Source organism: Chiloscyllium punctatum, chromosome 26 (assembly GCF_047496795.1).
Source record: "Chiloscyllium punctatum isolate Juve2018m chromosome 26, sChiPun1.3, whole genome shotgun sequence".
Taxonomy (NCBI): Eukaryota; Metazoa; Chordata; class Chondrichthyes; order Orectolobiformes; family Hemiscylliidae; genus Chiloscyllium; species Chiloscyllium punctatum.
The window spans coordinates 30705370-30721260 of record NC_092764.1 but is presented as its reverse complement, the minus strand read 5'-3'; the positions used below and the strand labels follow the sequence as shown (position 1 = coordinate 30721260).

General features: G+C 41.6%; 1 protein-coding gene across 1 annotated transcript in view; it reads right to left on the bottom strand.

Moving 5' to 3' along the window:
- LOC140453232 (polycystin-1-like protein 2) overlaps nucleotides 1–15891 on the bottom strand; it is a 113280-nt gene that overhangs the window by 69010 nt on the left and 28379 nt on the right. Inside the window, exons 9-11 of the mRNA XM_072547807.1 lie at nucleotides 12425–12653; nucleotides 3024–3214; nucleotides 699–929 (exon numbers count right to left, since the gene is read on the bottom strand). Coding sequence (XP_072403908.1) covers nucleotides 699–929; nucleotides 3024–3214; nucleotides 12425–12653 — 651 coding nt within the window. The remainder of the gene's footprint in view (nucleotides 1–698; nucleotides 930–3023; nucleotides 3215–12424; nucleotides 12654–15891) is intronic.

The following is a 15891-nucleotide window of genomic DNA, read 5'->3' as shown; positions in this document are numbered from 1 at the left end:
GTTGCTCCTGCAGAGAGCCAGTACAGATACAACAGGCTGAATGCATTCCTTCTGTGCTGCATGTATTCTATGATTCAATGTTAACACCAACAGAGTTCATCACCCAGAAAATAGTGCTGCAGTTTAAAAGAAACACTTAATATAAGTAACTGATGGCTTGAAAATCTTGTAACACTCTATGGTGCAAAGTAAGTGTCTGCTGACACTTGGCTAATTAAAACAGGGTCCACGTAGACCCTTTTCAAGACTCACAATCAAAAGGAGACATGAAAACATCTCACTGAAGTCCATTGCGCATACTCCACAGTGTCAGCACACACAGCCGAGCATCTTTCACTTTTGTAGATATTAAACAACACACTGCAATGTAACCATTTGCATAATACATAAACACTCTGTTCAATATTATGTTCACTGAGGTGATTAGTAAATCTTGTGTTTACATATAATATAATATAGTATATGCTAACATTAAGCTGATTTGCGTCACCATTTTAATAGAAAATATAACATACCATGACATTTCTATCATTTTGAAACTTCATAGTATTTTCAAATGATGTGGATATATATGTGGTTTAAAATCGAAAATACTTCAACAAAAGCATTAATACACCTTTTATTTAAAAAGTATAGTTCAACTAACTGGTAGTAAATTAAATTTCAAAGTTGCAGCATCTTCTGAAAGGTTTTCTCACCTTCATTAAATCCTGTCTATCTTTCATTCGAGTCCAAATGACTAAGATGATATAAACTCCAAAAACAGCAGCCAATAATGAGACTACTACAGAGTTGTCTTTGATTTGAGAAAATAATTTGACAGTTTCCATGACATCCACTGTATTTGGCAAGACCAGTAAAGAGGTAGCAAACAAACTGAAATGGTTGCAAAGACACTGGGTTTTGTTTAGATTTGATTTTGGACCCACCTACATGATAAAGATAGAATAAATGTGAATCATTCTTTCCCTGCAAGAAAAGCAAATTCTAAAGTCAAAACATGTAGAACTTTCTGGAGGAGACTTCTGAGCGTGAACTGAAGACTTGCAATTAATTACAAATTCAACAATAATCCACAATAGGTCAAGCCTGTTTTAATGATGAAAATATAAATTTGTCCTAATTTACAGTGTTTCATGTCTGAATTTCTCCAGAACAGAAATTGTGATGAGTCCCAAGAAATAATGAAGGACAATTCAGTATTCATCACTGAGCAGTATTTCAATGTTGGCTAGCATATTTTTAGATCTCCTCTTGGGCAGAAAAACATCTCTGAACAGATTAAAAGGTTGGAAAGGTTCAAGCATATTCTGAGCTGGAGGAAGAAGGTATGATTATAGATAGAGGAGACAGAAATACACACCTGAGGAGAATAGTTACAAGAGATTTGTGACAGAGTGAGTGAACAATTTTGCAGGGGCCAGTTCAATAGCCTTTTGAAATATAAAACGGGATTGCAAGGTGCAATTGTCCTACACACGAGAATTTCAAAGCAGTTAATACACCAACTTATGCAGTCTGATCATTGACACAAGGGCTGCACAACAACAGTGTTGACTGTGCTGGGAGTGGCTGCAGAACACAACAGAGTACACTGTGGCTGAAGGAGACGCTGGATTTCATCTCACAACTGAGACCCAGCAAAGACACAGATTCAGAAAGCATGGGATGGGAGCTCAAAGATTTTCTACGAATACCACAATGCACTAACGCCTTTGCAAATATTTTATCAAGTGAAACTCAAACCAGAGGTGTGCAAGGCTGCTCCAGATGTCAATTTGGACTTCTAAAGTCACTTCTAATGTCCAAAACACAGGTGTAATGCTTCCAAATTTTAAGCCAAGCAAATTGGTGGCACATGGACTCAGAACCTGGGCTATTTCTGAAGACATGGTATATGGTTTTAAATGTAGACACTGTTGTCCAGGCAGGAAGTAACCTGATTTCAGAAATAGTTTCCAGAATGTATGATTGCAGCAGATTACCAGGAATAAACAGATGCAGAAAGAATAGATGACCATTTAATGTCACCTAGCTTGGCACTGGAGCTATGGAAGTGAAGATTCAGGTTGCAGCATTCTGAAGGAATTATAATTTGTGATGGATGAAAATGGAGAGCAGCTTGGAGAACTTTACAGAAGTTAAATGTTGTGGTTGTAAAGTTGCAAATTCACCATTTTTCCACCCACATGATAATTATCTGTGGAGCTCTCTCAATTGCAGTCAGATAGACAGATAGGTTTCTTTATTTTTAATTTAAAATTATATTGTCAAATGGCCTCCAGTAGAATGTAATTGACACTTTGTTCATTCAGTGGGAGCTGAATAACCAAGTCATTGAGTAGGAATGTTTGCATTTGACCTTTTGTTAAGATACCTGTTTTATTCCTCTATATTCCTGATTGTTTTGCAGAGAGCTACTGGGAGCTAAGTACACATTTGTTTTACTTGGTGAGTATACTTTCGTTTTCTCATGTGCTACAAGCTATCTATAAGCACCTGTGTCTAAATGAATACACCATTCAGAGCTTGACTAGACTAAATCTCATTGGATTTGGTCTCCAGTGAAAGCACAATAGGAATCCTCAGGTGCCTGCATTTTGCCATTTTGCCTGCAACCTAATGTAGTGCTTCATGTGATATAATACTGACACTCTGACAAGGTTTGCAAAACAAAAAATTCTGCTCTAGAGTTAGTCAGTTCCACAACACCTTATAAATTTAGATTCAATGCAGCTTATTTCACTCAGTGCAATTTTGTTTTCTATTCTCAGCAATGATTTGTTTCCTTTACTGGAGGGCAGCTGCTGGTGGACAGTGGCTGAAACACTGTGAAGATGCAATCAGAAAGAATGATAATATATAATTTTGCTAAATTAATGCTGCATGGAGATCTGTAATAGTAAACTACTTGGAATAAGCGAGGCTTTTGACAGTCACAATCTGTTGCTCGGAACAGAATTGATCAACACATTTACAAGACTGTTGTCAATTTTATAGTGTTGAAGCTTCCTTCACCTTACCTTACATCCATGGGTTGACCATCGATGCCGCATCTCATCCCAGTATAAGCATTTAGTACTGATGGTACTTATTGTGAAAGTTATGTTGGCCTCTGGAGCAGTTGACTGTTGGAGAGGCTTGGCTGCTAAATAATAAGTACCGTTCCTGCCCATTAACATTTCAGATGTTATGACACAACTGTAGGCTTCAACTAGAATGATAAAATAATGAAAAATGTATGATTTCTAATCATTAGGTAAGATTCCAAAATTAAAAGCAAACTACTTAAAGAAATGTGGTCATGTACATAAAGACAGCACTGAATCCAAGAGTACAATCGCTGAAAGTAGAGCCATAGAAAGAGGCCATTTATCCAATGGTCCCTGTTCAGGCTCTTTGGGACAGAATCAGCTTCCATCATCCTTTCAAAGTAGACAGGCTGGAAGAACACAGCAAGCCAGGAGGTGCAGGAGTCAACGTTTTGGGTGTAACCCTTCTTCGGGCCTGGGAGTTGGTGTGGGGGGAGCTGCAAATAAAGAGGATGGTGGGGGCAGGTTGGTGAGGTGGGGATAGGTGAAGACAGGTAGAGGGTATGACCTGGTTGGTCAATGGAAGGAATGAATCCAGTTGGTTGCAGGGAGCAGTGGAAAGGATGGGGAGGGGCTGGGAAGGGAGTTAGGAGATGGGAAGGGAGGTTATTTGAAATTGGAGAACTCAATGTTGAGTCCTCCGGGCTGTAGGCTGCATAGATGGAAGATGAGGTGTTGTTCCTGCAATCTGTGGTTTGGCTCATGGTGGCAATGGAGGAGGCCAAGGATGGTCATGTTGGAAAGGGAATGGGAAGGGAAGTTGAATTGGGCAGTGACTGGGAGGTCCAGTTGTCCCATGCAGGCCCAGTTATGATGCTCGGTGAACCATTCCCTAAGTTTATGTTTGGTCTCCCTGATGTAGAAAAGACCACATCAGGAGCACCTAGGTTGGAAGAGGGGCAGGTGAACCTCTGTCTCACCTGGAAGGACTGTTTGGGGCCTTGGATGGAGGTGAGGGAGGTGGTGTGCTGGCAGATTTTGCATCTTTTCTGGTTGCAGGGGAAGGTACCTGGGGGTTCGGGCGGGGATGTTGGTGGGGAGAGTGGCGTAAACCAAGGACTGTCAAAGGGAACAGTCCTTGCAAACTGGTTTGTCTCCACCAACCTTTCAGGCAACGCATTCTTGAACACAAGAACCTGCTATATTATTAAGCTATTCACCCTATCTCCTGGGTTGATTCCTAATTGTCTTCAGACTGTAAAATCTAGACTTTTCGTTTGAAATCATCATACCAACGGAAAGAGGTTCCTTGTTTCATGCATGGGACATGAGCTGTGCCAACATTGCCCATTCATAGTTGCCCCTGAGAAGAATTGCCTCTTGAACTACTGCAGTTCATCTGATGTACATATACCTCAATGCCTTTAGGGAGGGAGTTCCAGGATTTTAAGGTAGTAACACTGAAGGAATGGCAATATATTTCCAATTCAGGATGTTCAGTGGCTTGGACGGGAGCCTGCAGGTGGTAGTGTTCCCACATATCTGCTGCCCATAATCTTATAGATGGTCATGGGTTTGGAAGATGCTCTATATCTTGTAGATAGTACTCATTGCTACTATTGAGCATCAGTAATGGTGAAACTGAATGCTTGTGCATTTGGTGCCAATCAAGTGAGCTGTTTTGTCCTGGATGGCGTCACGCTTCTTAAGTGTTGTCTAAAACTGCACCCATCCAGAAAAGTGGGGAGGAGTCCATCACACTCCTGACTTGTGCCTTGTAGATGACGGACAAGCTCTGGGAAGTCTGGATGGGAGTTGTCCATTGCAGGATTCTTGTTATAGAGTCATAGAGTCATAGAGATGTACAGCATGGAATCAGACCCTTCAGTCCAACCTGTCCATGCTGACCAGATATCCCAACCCAATCTAGTCACACCTGCCAGCACCTGGCCCGTATCCCTCCAAACCCTTCCTATTCATATACCCATCCAAATGCCTCTTAAATGTTGCAATTGTACCAGCCTCCACCACTTTCTCTGGCAGCTCATTCCATACACGTACCATCCTCTACGTGAAAACGTTGCCCCTTAGGTCTCTTTTATATCTTTCCCCTCTCACCCTAAACCTATGCCCCCCGAGCCCAGGAAAAAGACGTTGTCTATTTATCCTATCCATGCCCTTCATAATTTTGTAAACCTCTATAAGGTCACCTCTCAGCCTCCAATGCTCCAGGGAAAACAGCCCCAGCCTGTTCAGCCTCTCCATGTAGCTCAGATCCTCCAACCCTGGCAACATCCTTGTAAATCTTTCTGAACCCTTTCAAGTTTCACAACATCTTTCTGATAGGAAGGAGACCAGAATTGCACGCAATATTGCAACAGTGGCCTAACAAATGTCCTGTATAGCCGCAACATGACCTCTCAACTCCTGTACTCAATACTCTGACCAATAAAGAAAAGCATACCAAACCCCTTCTTCACTATCCTATCTACCTGCGACTCCACTTTCAAGGAGCTATGAACCTGCACTCCAAGGTCTCTTTGTTCAGCAACACTCCCCAGGACCTTACCATTAAGTGAAAAAGTCCTGCTAAGATTTGCTTTCCCAAAATGCAGCACCTCGCATTTATCTGAATTAAACTCCATCTGCCACTTCTCAGCCCATTGACCCATCTGGTCCAGATCCTGTTGAAATCTGAGGTAACCCTCTTTGTTATCCACTACACCTCCAATTTTGGTGTCATCTACAAATTTACTAACTGTACCTCTTGTGCTCGCATCCAAATCATTTATGTAAATGACAAAAAGTAGAGGACCCAGCCCCGAACCTTGTGGCATTGCACTGGCCACAGGCCTCCAGTCTGAAAAACAACCCTCCACCACCACCCTCTGTCTTCTACCTTTGAGCCAGTTCTGTATCCAAATGGCTAGTTCTCCTTGTATTCCATGAGATCTAACCTTGCTAATCAGTCTCCCATGGGGAACCTTGTCGAACGCCTTACTGAAGTCCATATAGATCCCATCTACTGCTCTGCCCTCATCAATCCTCTTTGTTACTTCTTCAAAAAACTCAATCAAGTTTGTGAGACATGATTTCCCATGAACAAAGCCATGTTGACTATCCCGTATCAGTCCTTGCCTTTCCAAATACATGTACATCCTGTCCCTCAGGATTCTCTCCAATAACCTGCCCACCACCGAGGTCAGGCTCACCAGTCTATAGTTCCCTGGCTTGTCTTTACCACCCTTCTTAAACAGTGGCACCACATTTGCCAACCTCCAGTATTCCGGCACCTCACCTGTAACTATCGATGATACAAATATCTCAGCAAGAGGCCCAGCAATCACTTCTCTAGCTTCCCACAGAGTTCTCGAGTACACCTGATCAGGTCCTGGGGATTTATCCACCTTTAACCTTTTCAAGACATCCAGCACTTCCTCCTCTGTAATCTGGACATTTTGCAAGAATTCACCATCTATTTCCCTATAGTCTATATCTTCCACATCCTTTTCCACAGTAAATACTGATGTAAAATATTCATTTAGTATCTCCCCCATTTTCTGTGGCTCCACACAAAGGCAGCCTTGCTGATCTTTGAGAGCCCTGTTCTCTCCCTAGTTACCCTTTTGTCCTTAATATATTTGTAAAAACCCTTTAGATTCTCCTTAATTCTGTTTGCCAAAGCTATCTCATGTCCCCGTTTTGCCCTCCTGATTTCCCTCTTAAGTATACTCCTACTTCCTTTATACTCTTCTAAGGATCCACTCCATCCATCCTGTCTATACTTGATATATGCTTCCTTCTTTTTCTTAACCAAACCCTCAATTTCTTTAGTCATTCAGCATTCCCTATACCTACCAGCCTTCCCTTTCACCCTGACAGGAATATACTTTCTCTGGATTCTTGTTATCTCATTTCTGAAGGCTTCCCATTTTCCAGCCGTCCCTTTACCTGCAAACATCCGCCTCCAATCAGCTTTCAAAATTTCTTGCCTGATACCGCCAAAATTGGCCTTTCTCCAATTTAGAACTTCAACTTTTAGATCTGATATATCCTTTTCCATCACTATTTTAAAACGAATAGAATTATGGTCACTGGCCCCAAAGTGCTCCCCCACTGACACCTCAGTCACCTGCCCTGCCTTATTTTCCAAGAGTAGGTCAAGTTTTGCACCTTCTCTAGTAGGTACATCCACATACTGAATCAGAAAATTGTCTTGTACACACTTAAGAAATTCCTCTCCATCTAAATCTTTAACACTATGGCAGTCCCAGTCGATGTTTGGAAAGTTAAAATCTCCTACCATAACTACCCTATTATTCTTACAGATAGCTGAGATCTCTTACATATTTGTTTTTCAATTTCCCTCTGACTATTCGGGGTCTATAATACAATCCCAATAAGGTAATCATCCCTTTCTTATTTCTCAGTTCCACGCAAATAACTTCCCTGAATGTATTTCCGGGAATATCCTCCCACAGCACAGCTGTAATGCTATCCCTTATCAAAAATGCCACTCCCCCTCCTCCCTTGCATCCCTTTCTATCCTTCCTGTAGCATTTGTATCCTGGAACATTAAGCTGCCAGTCCTGCCCATCCCTGAGCCATGTTTCTGTAATTGCTATGATATCCCAGTCCCATGTTCCTAACCATGCCCTGAGTTCATCTGCATTCCCTGTTAGGCCTCTTGCATTGAAATAAATGCAGTTTAATTTATTAGTCCTACCTTGTCCCTGCCTGCCCCGACTGTTTGACTCACTTCTGTTCTCAGCTGTACCAGTCTCAGATTGATCTCTTTCCTCACTATCTCCCTGGGTCCCACCCCACCACCTTACTAGTTTAAATCCTCCCAAGCAGTTCTAGAAAATTTCCCTGCCAGTATATTAGTCCCCTTCCAATTTAGGTGCAATCCGTCCTTCTTGTACAGGTTCTTCTACCCCAAAAGAGATTCCAATGATCCAAAAATGTGAATTCTTCTCCCATACATCAGCTTGTCAGCCATGCATTCATCTGCTCTATCCTCCTATTCCTGCCCTCACTAGCTCGTAGATATTACTACCCTTGAGGACCTCCCTTTTAAATTTCTGCCTAACTCTCTGTAATCTCCCTTCAGAGTCTCAACCTTTTCCCTTCCACTGTCGTTGGTTCCAATGTGGACAATGACCTCCTGCTGGCCCCTCTCCCCCGTGAGAACATTCTGCATCCTCTCTGAGACATCCTTGATCCTGGCACCAGGGAAACAACACACCATTCTGCTTTTTCTCTGCTGGTCACAGAAACTTCTGTCTGTACCTCTGACTACAGAATCCCCTAACACAATTGATCTCTTGGAAGCCGACATACCCCACGTTGCATTAGAGCCAGTCTCAATACCAGAAACTTGGCTGTTCCTGCTACATTCCCCTGAGAATCCATCATCCCCTCCATTTCCTAAACAGCATACCTGTTTGAAATGGGTATATCCACAAAAGACTTCTGCACTAGCTGCCTACCTCTTTTACCCTTCCTGGAGTTAAACCATCTAAGTAACTGTATGTGAGACTTTCCCCCCCTTCCTATAACTGCCATCCATCACATACTGTTGCTGTTGCAAATTCCTCATCGCTTCTATCTGTCTCTCCAACCGATTCACTCGATCTGATAAGATTCGCATCCAACAGCATTTATGGCAGATATAATCCGCAGTAACCCTTAAACTCTCTTTAAACTCCCACATCTATAGAAAATGTAGAGTGCTACGACCAATGGGGGTATCTTCCGTACTATTTATCATTTACTACATGATGAAGTATCGGGAGATATGAACAACCTGCTTAAAACATGGGATCAGGATTTGGGACTAGAAATCTCTATAGAAACGTGGAATGACATTTGGGAAAATGCCAGAAGAATCACTATCTGCAACAGAACTCAGGCTATCCAGCTGAAGATACTTCATAGGGCCCATTTTGCACCGGATCGATTGGCAAAATTTAAGGCAGGGGCATCGCCAATGTGTCTCAAATGTAAAATAGAGGTGGGCACTCTTGTACATTGTCTATGGACCTGTCATAAGATCCGTAGATACTGGACTAAAGTAGCAAGTACCCTGACAGAAATTCTAGGAACGGAAGTTAAAGTGGACCCTGTATCTCTCCTTTTGGGCTTTTCGAACTTACCCTCCCTGGACATGTACGGGAAGAGATTATTTTCTATTCTCTCTTTCTGTGCAAGGAAAAATATTTTGGTAAACTGGGTGGCTGAGGGCCCCCCTGGACTTTCAAATTGGCACAGATTAATTATGGAATGTATTCTCCTTGACTTCCCTACAAATATGGTGCACCGAGAGACCAAATTATTTCATAAAATATGGCAGCCCTTCTTGAATTATATAAATACAGATATTTCGGCTATCCTAGCAAGGGCTTTTATTTAATGAGATTGTGAACCTGGCTGGTCCGGGGCCCCTTGGGAGAGGAATTTCGTATGAATACGGGTTTTGTTACATTTGATGTTAACACATTCCGAGCATGTATCTCACTATCCAATTTCTGTGTTATCCGTTGGTTTTTTTTTTCTTTCTCTTAGTTGAATAATGTAAGAGACTTAATTATACACTCTGGTTAGTTGTAGGTTAGATTAGTAGTTAGTTGAGTTTTGGTTTTTTTTCTCGGTATTTTTCTTTTGTTAAATTTTGGTTATTATTCATTTAAGATTTAATTGTATATCAATGTTTGTACTTGAGATTTTTGTTTATTTTTGTAAACTTGTAAAAATGTTAAATTTCCAATAAAAATATCGAGAAAAAAAAACTCCCACATCTGACAAGAAGCCAGCAAAGGCCATTTTTGCTCCTTCACAATCTACAGACCCAGAAAATATTACTTATTCCTTTACAAACACTGCCCCAGGTTAACTTAATAGCTATGGCTTATATTTTAAGTTTAATCAAGAGACTTATCTCCAAAAACATATAATCAAGAAAGAATCCACTGTACCCACTACTGCAGCCTTTATCTTGGACAGACTTAAAACAACAATTAACTTATCTGATTCTGTGCTGTGAACTTCGCCGAACAGTTCCTCCAAGATTAGTCGTGAACTTCATTGTTTGATCACTTTCCCAGATGCACTCCGATGTCCAGTGATACACGAATTCAAACAGCAAAGGCAGTAACTGCAGGTTCTCTCTCTCTCTCTCTCTCTCTCTCCTGCACTGTCCCCACCATGTGCTTCCTTTGTCTACCCTTCTCCCTTTTAAATGGATGTTGTTTTGACTTTTTTTTTCCAAAGCTCCAAAACAATGCAACAGCATATAAAACAGTAATTGCTGCTCCTGGAATTCGAGGAAATCACCTCCAACACCCAAAATACCTCAAAAAAAGTCTTGTAGCCACTGTGTTTATGTGTGAGTCCAGTTCAGTTTCTGGTCAATGATAACCCCAAGGATGTTAATAGTGGGACATTCAGTGATGGTGATGCTATCGAATGCCAAGAGGCAATGGTTAGATTCTCACCTTTTGGAAATGGTCATTACTGGGCATTTTTGTGATACAAATGTTAATTGCCACTTTTGTCAGCACAAACAAAAGAAGGTAAACCAACAAGTTTGGAGCACCTCTCCAGAGGGATGTGCATTGTTTACCTAGGATAGCCAGATCATTTGATACCTCCTCAGTTGACCCTGCCTTTTAGCAAGTCATCTCAGGCCTAGGTAAAAAGAAGAAACAAAAGAAATAGGAGCATGACTAGGCCATTCAGCCCCTCAAGCCTGCCCCATCATTCTATAAGATCATGGCTGATCTGTGTAATTCTCAATTCCTGTCAGCTTCTTATAGCCATCATCTCCCTGATATTTCAAAATTTATTGACTTCCTCTTTCAATGCTTTCAGTGATCTAGCTTCCGCAGCTGTCAGGGGAGAGCACTCCAGACATAAAAGATTCCATGTTCAAAGTTACAGGCCACCAGCAAACACTTGGTGGTAATGGTGTAAGTGCTAGAACTTCTTTATTAATGAAAGAAAAGGATCAGTGTTTCTTTTAAGCACACAAAAGGAAAATCATATATCTCACATATATTTTGCCAAGACTTATCGCTCATTGAAGTTGAAATAGGAAGCTTCTACAAACAAGTGAAGAAAACTAGAGCAAGGCTCAAAGATCTGATGAAATGACGAGACTTTATCTTGAGCAAATCTGCACTACACACTCCAATACCTTTATACAGAGAGAACAACTTGGCCTTACTTTAACCCCATCTCCTCCTCAATGAGTATGGAGAGGCTGCTTTTTCCCATTTCACGTCCCCATGCTCCTTGGACAGAATCTTGGTGTTGTTTGGGGTCTCAAAGCAGAGTTAGCAAGAGACCCATGCTGCCTCTTTGCAGATAGGCCACTGAACCACAAATTAATCAGACAGTGATGAAGCCAGAGGCAGGCAATTAGGGGCCAGCAGCTCATGCTCTCAGTAACACACTGAGGATGGTGTGACTACTGCCAGAAGAATATCCCTTGAAGTCTCATGAGCACAGAGAACAAAGGCAGCAGCTAAATAATGTTGGGAGGGGCACTCAGCTTTGCAGAGTTGAGGTCATGGAGGAGAGAGGTGGCACGGGACCCAGAAACACAGGCAGGGGAGTGCAATTCAAAGGCCCTCTTCCTGACGTGGAGTCCTTTCATCAAGAACTGAGTGTCATTGATCAAAGGAGCTTCACTTCCACCTACACCCAAGATGAGGGCTAGTCCACACAGTATCACCCATCCTGCACCACCATATGGTGACAGGTAGCAGTCATTAATGGGCCATTGAAAGGCCTCACTCGGTAGCAGAATGGAAAAGTTAACCGTGCCCTTCCTGCCTCAAAACTAATTCTGGCAGAGATGAGAAGGCAGTGGGGTTCAGAGACATCACCGTCCTGTTTAATTAAATGCTCTTTCTACCTCCAAGCTTGCCAGCAGTGGAAGCAGAAAATTTTGCTGCTATAAACTCATTTGCCACATAAATATGTCTACATATTTCACCTATTCCTCCTGTCTAACTACCTTTCCCCTCCATTCTTCTCCCCTTTTCCCATTTGCTACTTGTCTACTTCCTACGTGTTTCTCCAATGGTCTCTTCGCCTTCCTTGACTTTATGTCTGCTGTCCTCTCCAGCATTCACTCTGTTCTGTTCTCCATAACCTCTTCTATATTGACCTTCCTGTCCCTCTCCATTTTCGTCCCTAACCCCCTACTCACTCCTTTTCTGTTTTTTCCGCAATCTTTCTAAACTCCCAATACTGCCTTTTTTGAACACGACACTCAATCTTGATTGCCAATAGTTTAATTTGTGAAACTGTTCTCAACCACCCAGAATTATATTCACGTTCATGGTTTTCATTGAAACAAAATCGATTGGTATCTATTATCTTACCACTGGTGCTGCTCTGTGGAAAGAAGCTTTTTTCAAACTCATATAGTGTCTCATTGGGCTTGGAAGCATGTTTGAAGTACAGTTGTGTTGAAGTAACTGGATTGCTTTCTACAGAGATCACAATGGCTGATTCTGGATCAGTTACATGGAACCTATGGAAAACTAGGTTCATAGCTGTGGTATATGTAGCTGGGAAGAGTTGGGTTGAGTTCGATCTGGGCAGTAAAATCTTCAAGATGAAAAAAAAGACAACATTTGGTTATACTTCAATGTCAAAAGACAGTAAAATGTAAATTTATAAAATAAAAAATGCAACAAAAATGAGAATTCCAATGTGCTTGTCACTTCCTGTAATTACCTCAATGGGGTCTAACAAATTCATCACTTTTAATTCTGATCTGTTTGAAGATAAAGATATATTGCTCAAAGGTCCACTGACATTCCTTTGCATTTTCCATATGAGAGGACTGTCCCTAAAGTTGACCATCTAAAGGAACATTGTCAAAAAAATACAATTAAAAACCACAGAAATTTCTTACCAGCAGATTATGCATTCTCTGTTATCTGGTCTCCTTCCTATTGGAAAGATGTTGTGAAACTTGAAAGGGTTCAGAAAAGATTTACAAGGATGTTGCCAGGGTTGGAGGATCTGAGCTATAGGGAGAGGCTAAACAGGCTGGGGCTGTTTTCCCTGGAGTGTCGGAGGCTGAGGGGTGACCTTATGGAGGTTTACAAAATTATGAGGGGCATGGATAGGATAAATAGGCAAAGTCTTTTCCCTGGGGTTGGGGAGTCCAGAACTAGAGGGCATAGGTTTAGGGTGAGAGGGGAAAGATATAAAAGAGACCTAAGGGGCAACTTTTTCACGTAGAGGGTGGTACGTGTATGGAATGAGCTGCCAGAGAAAGTGGTGGAGGCTGGTACAATTGCAACATTTAAGAGGCATTTGGATGGGTATATGAATAGGAAGGGTTTGGAGGGATATGGGCCAGGTGCTGGCAGGTGGGACTAGATTGGGTTGGGATATCTGGTCGGCATGGACGGGTTGGACCGAAGGGTTTGTTTTCATGCTGTACATCTCTATGACTCTATGACTAGGATAAATACTATTCTTAAGCATGATCCAAACAAAAGAAATCGAAATAAAGTGCAAACTATGAAATATTTCCAAGCCTAGCATACTGTAAATGATTTATGACTGATCATTATGGATTTTCAAATTATTTTTTACACATCACAGATTTCATCAAGCAATATCCTTCATTTACTCCATAGCAACAAGAGACAATTCTGTGACTATCAATGTATAAACATGAAATAACATCAGCGACAGTGATTTCTACTCTAGGTTATACATAAACAATCCGACATGAGTGCTACACTGTTTGGCACAGTATGGCAATCTCATTATATACAACTCAAGAGACAAACTCTTAAAAATGTACTATCAATGTACCAGAGGAAGATTTGTGGGCCTGGAACAAGGAATGTATCACATAACCCAAGTACCCAGCCTCTGATGTGGGATATCTTAATGTGCAATCTTTTCTGGGGCTTGGATGTGCTTGAAACATCAAAACATTGGATTGCCTGAGCAAATGGCTGATCTGAGAATCAACAGGCTACACACCCAAAATAAATGGCAAGGAATGGGCATTTCCCAGCTGTCTCTGAAATCATGGAAGGGAAAAAATTGACTGTGAAAAGAAGGACAACTCAGGACAGGAAAACACTGTGAGCTAAGATATATTTATGTTCTTGAGATACATTATTAAAACAAAATTAATGCAGAGATGTGTGAATAAAAGGATGGTATTCCAAGAAAGCAATGGTTCAGATTTGACGAATAAAATAGATTACTTTTCAGTCATGGAGTCTTGAACATTATACAGGCTGTTCCGGTATAATGTGAGAGATGCATTCCTCTCCAACCCTGTGCTATAGAAAATCATGCTATGGGAAATTATGATAGAAAATCGCAATGTAGAAGATCACTATATCCGTTCAATAGAAAGTTAGCGTTATCCAAATAGTGTCCACAATTCGTCAATCACATTATAGCCAATTCATGTTGGTGAAAAATGCATTTTACCAGAACTTCATCCGAAGTGTCAGGATGAAGAGTGCTACAACATGGGTGGAAAACTTCTGAAAAGTGAGGGAAGCTACAAGCCATGTTTCACACTATTACCAAATTAGAAAGGAATAGGTTGAAGACCTTGCAACACAGTTTGAAGAATTACGTTCGAAACTGCTGTGAATCTCAGTAATCTTGGGATTACTTCTGGTGGTAGGGGGTACTTTTATGTGTTTTGCACCCTTCCCATGGAGCTAGATTCACAAACCAATTAATAAACTGGCATGTTAGATGGGGTAAATGAGAAACTGAGACAGGCAGACAGCAGCACATAGAGGAGCATGCGAGAGAAGGACCCAGAGACAGGCAGATAGCAACACACAGGTGATGTGAAGAAAGAACGCAGATTGATAATTTCTAAACAACCAGTTCAGAGATGTTAGTACACACCTCTGTAGTCAATAGGACATGAATCCAAGCCTCCTGGATCAGAGATAGGGACATAACCACTGTGCCACAAATACAGGCAGTAATATACAGACTTGATTCATTGACCTGACTGGCAAGGAATGGACTCGAATTGTTAGAGGCGCTGTAATGGGGAATGCTGCTATGAAAATGCTGACTGACAATTAGCTGTCAAACCTTGTTTCAATTTTGAATGAAGCAGGTTAGGGCTGTCATGGTGTAGTGATAGAGACCTTACCTCTGAGCCAGGAGACCTTGGATTGAAGTCCCACCTGCTCTAGAGATGTGTCATAATGTTTCTGAACAGGTAGATTAGCAAATATAATCTTTTTTTAAAACAAAGACTAGGCAGGTTGATACAGACTGGTCAGGGCATTGTGCTCAGGGAGTGAACCAGTGAATGACTGTCATTCACTGCCCGGAGATACAGCCTCGTGCACTCTACGAACTGTGGGTGTTCCAGAGGACAGTGCTCTTGCTCCAGCATTATAAGGATAGTTATTGTTGGGTCCTGAAGTACAGCATTGAAGTGCAGAAATATTCTGTAAGTGGGTCACAGATGTGCCATGAGGGTTCTTAGGATGGAAAAAGTCAGATGCCAAGGTCCAGGATTTGAGGTATGTGTGGCCTGTGCCAATGAAGCATGTCCTGAGATGTTGACACCCTGTGCCTGACATGGAGGTCTTTTATAACAAGCCAGGAATGCCAGTCAATTTCAGCATATCCCAGGAGTGGCAGGTTCTTCCAGGAATTGTGTGTGTCAAGATAGGACTGGAAAATGGTGAGAAGGACACCCTGGAGATGGGGTAGGTGGTTAATGAGACAAGCTCAGTAAGTAAAAGCTCACCTCATGGTGCAAAACCCTCTTTAAAAAAATCCAACATGACACTGAGACCATAGTTGCTGATCCAGAGTCATTTGA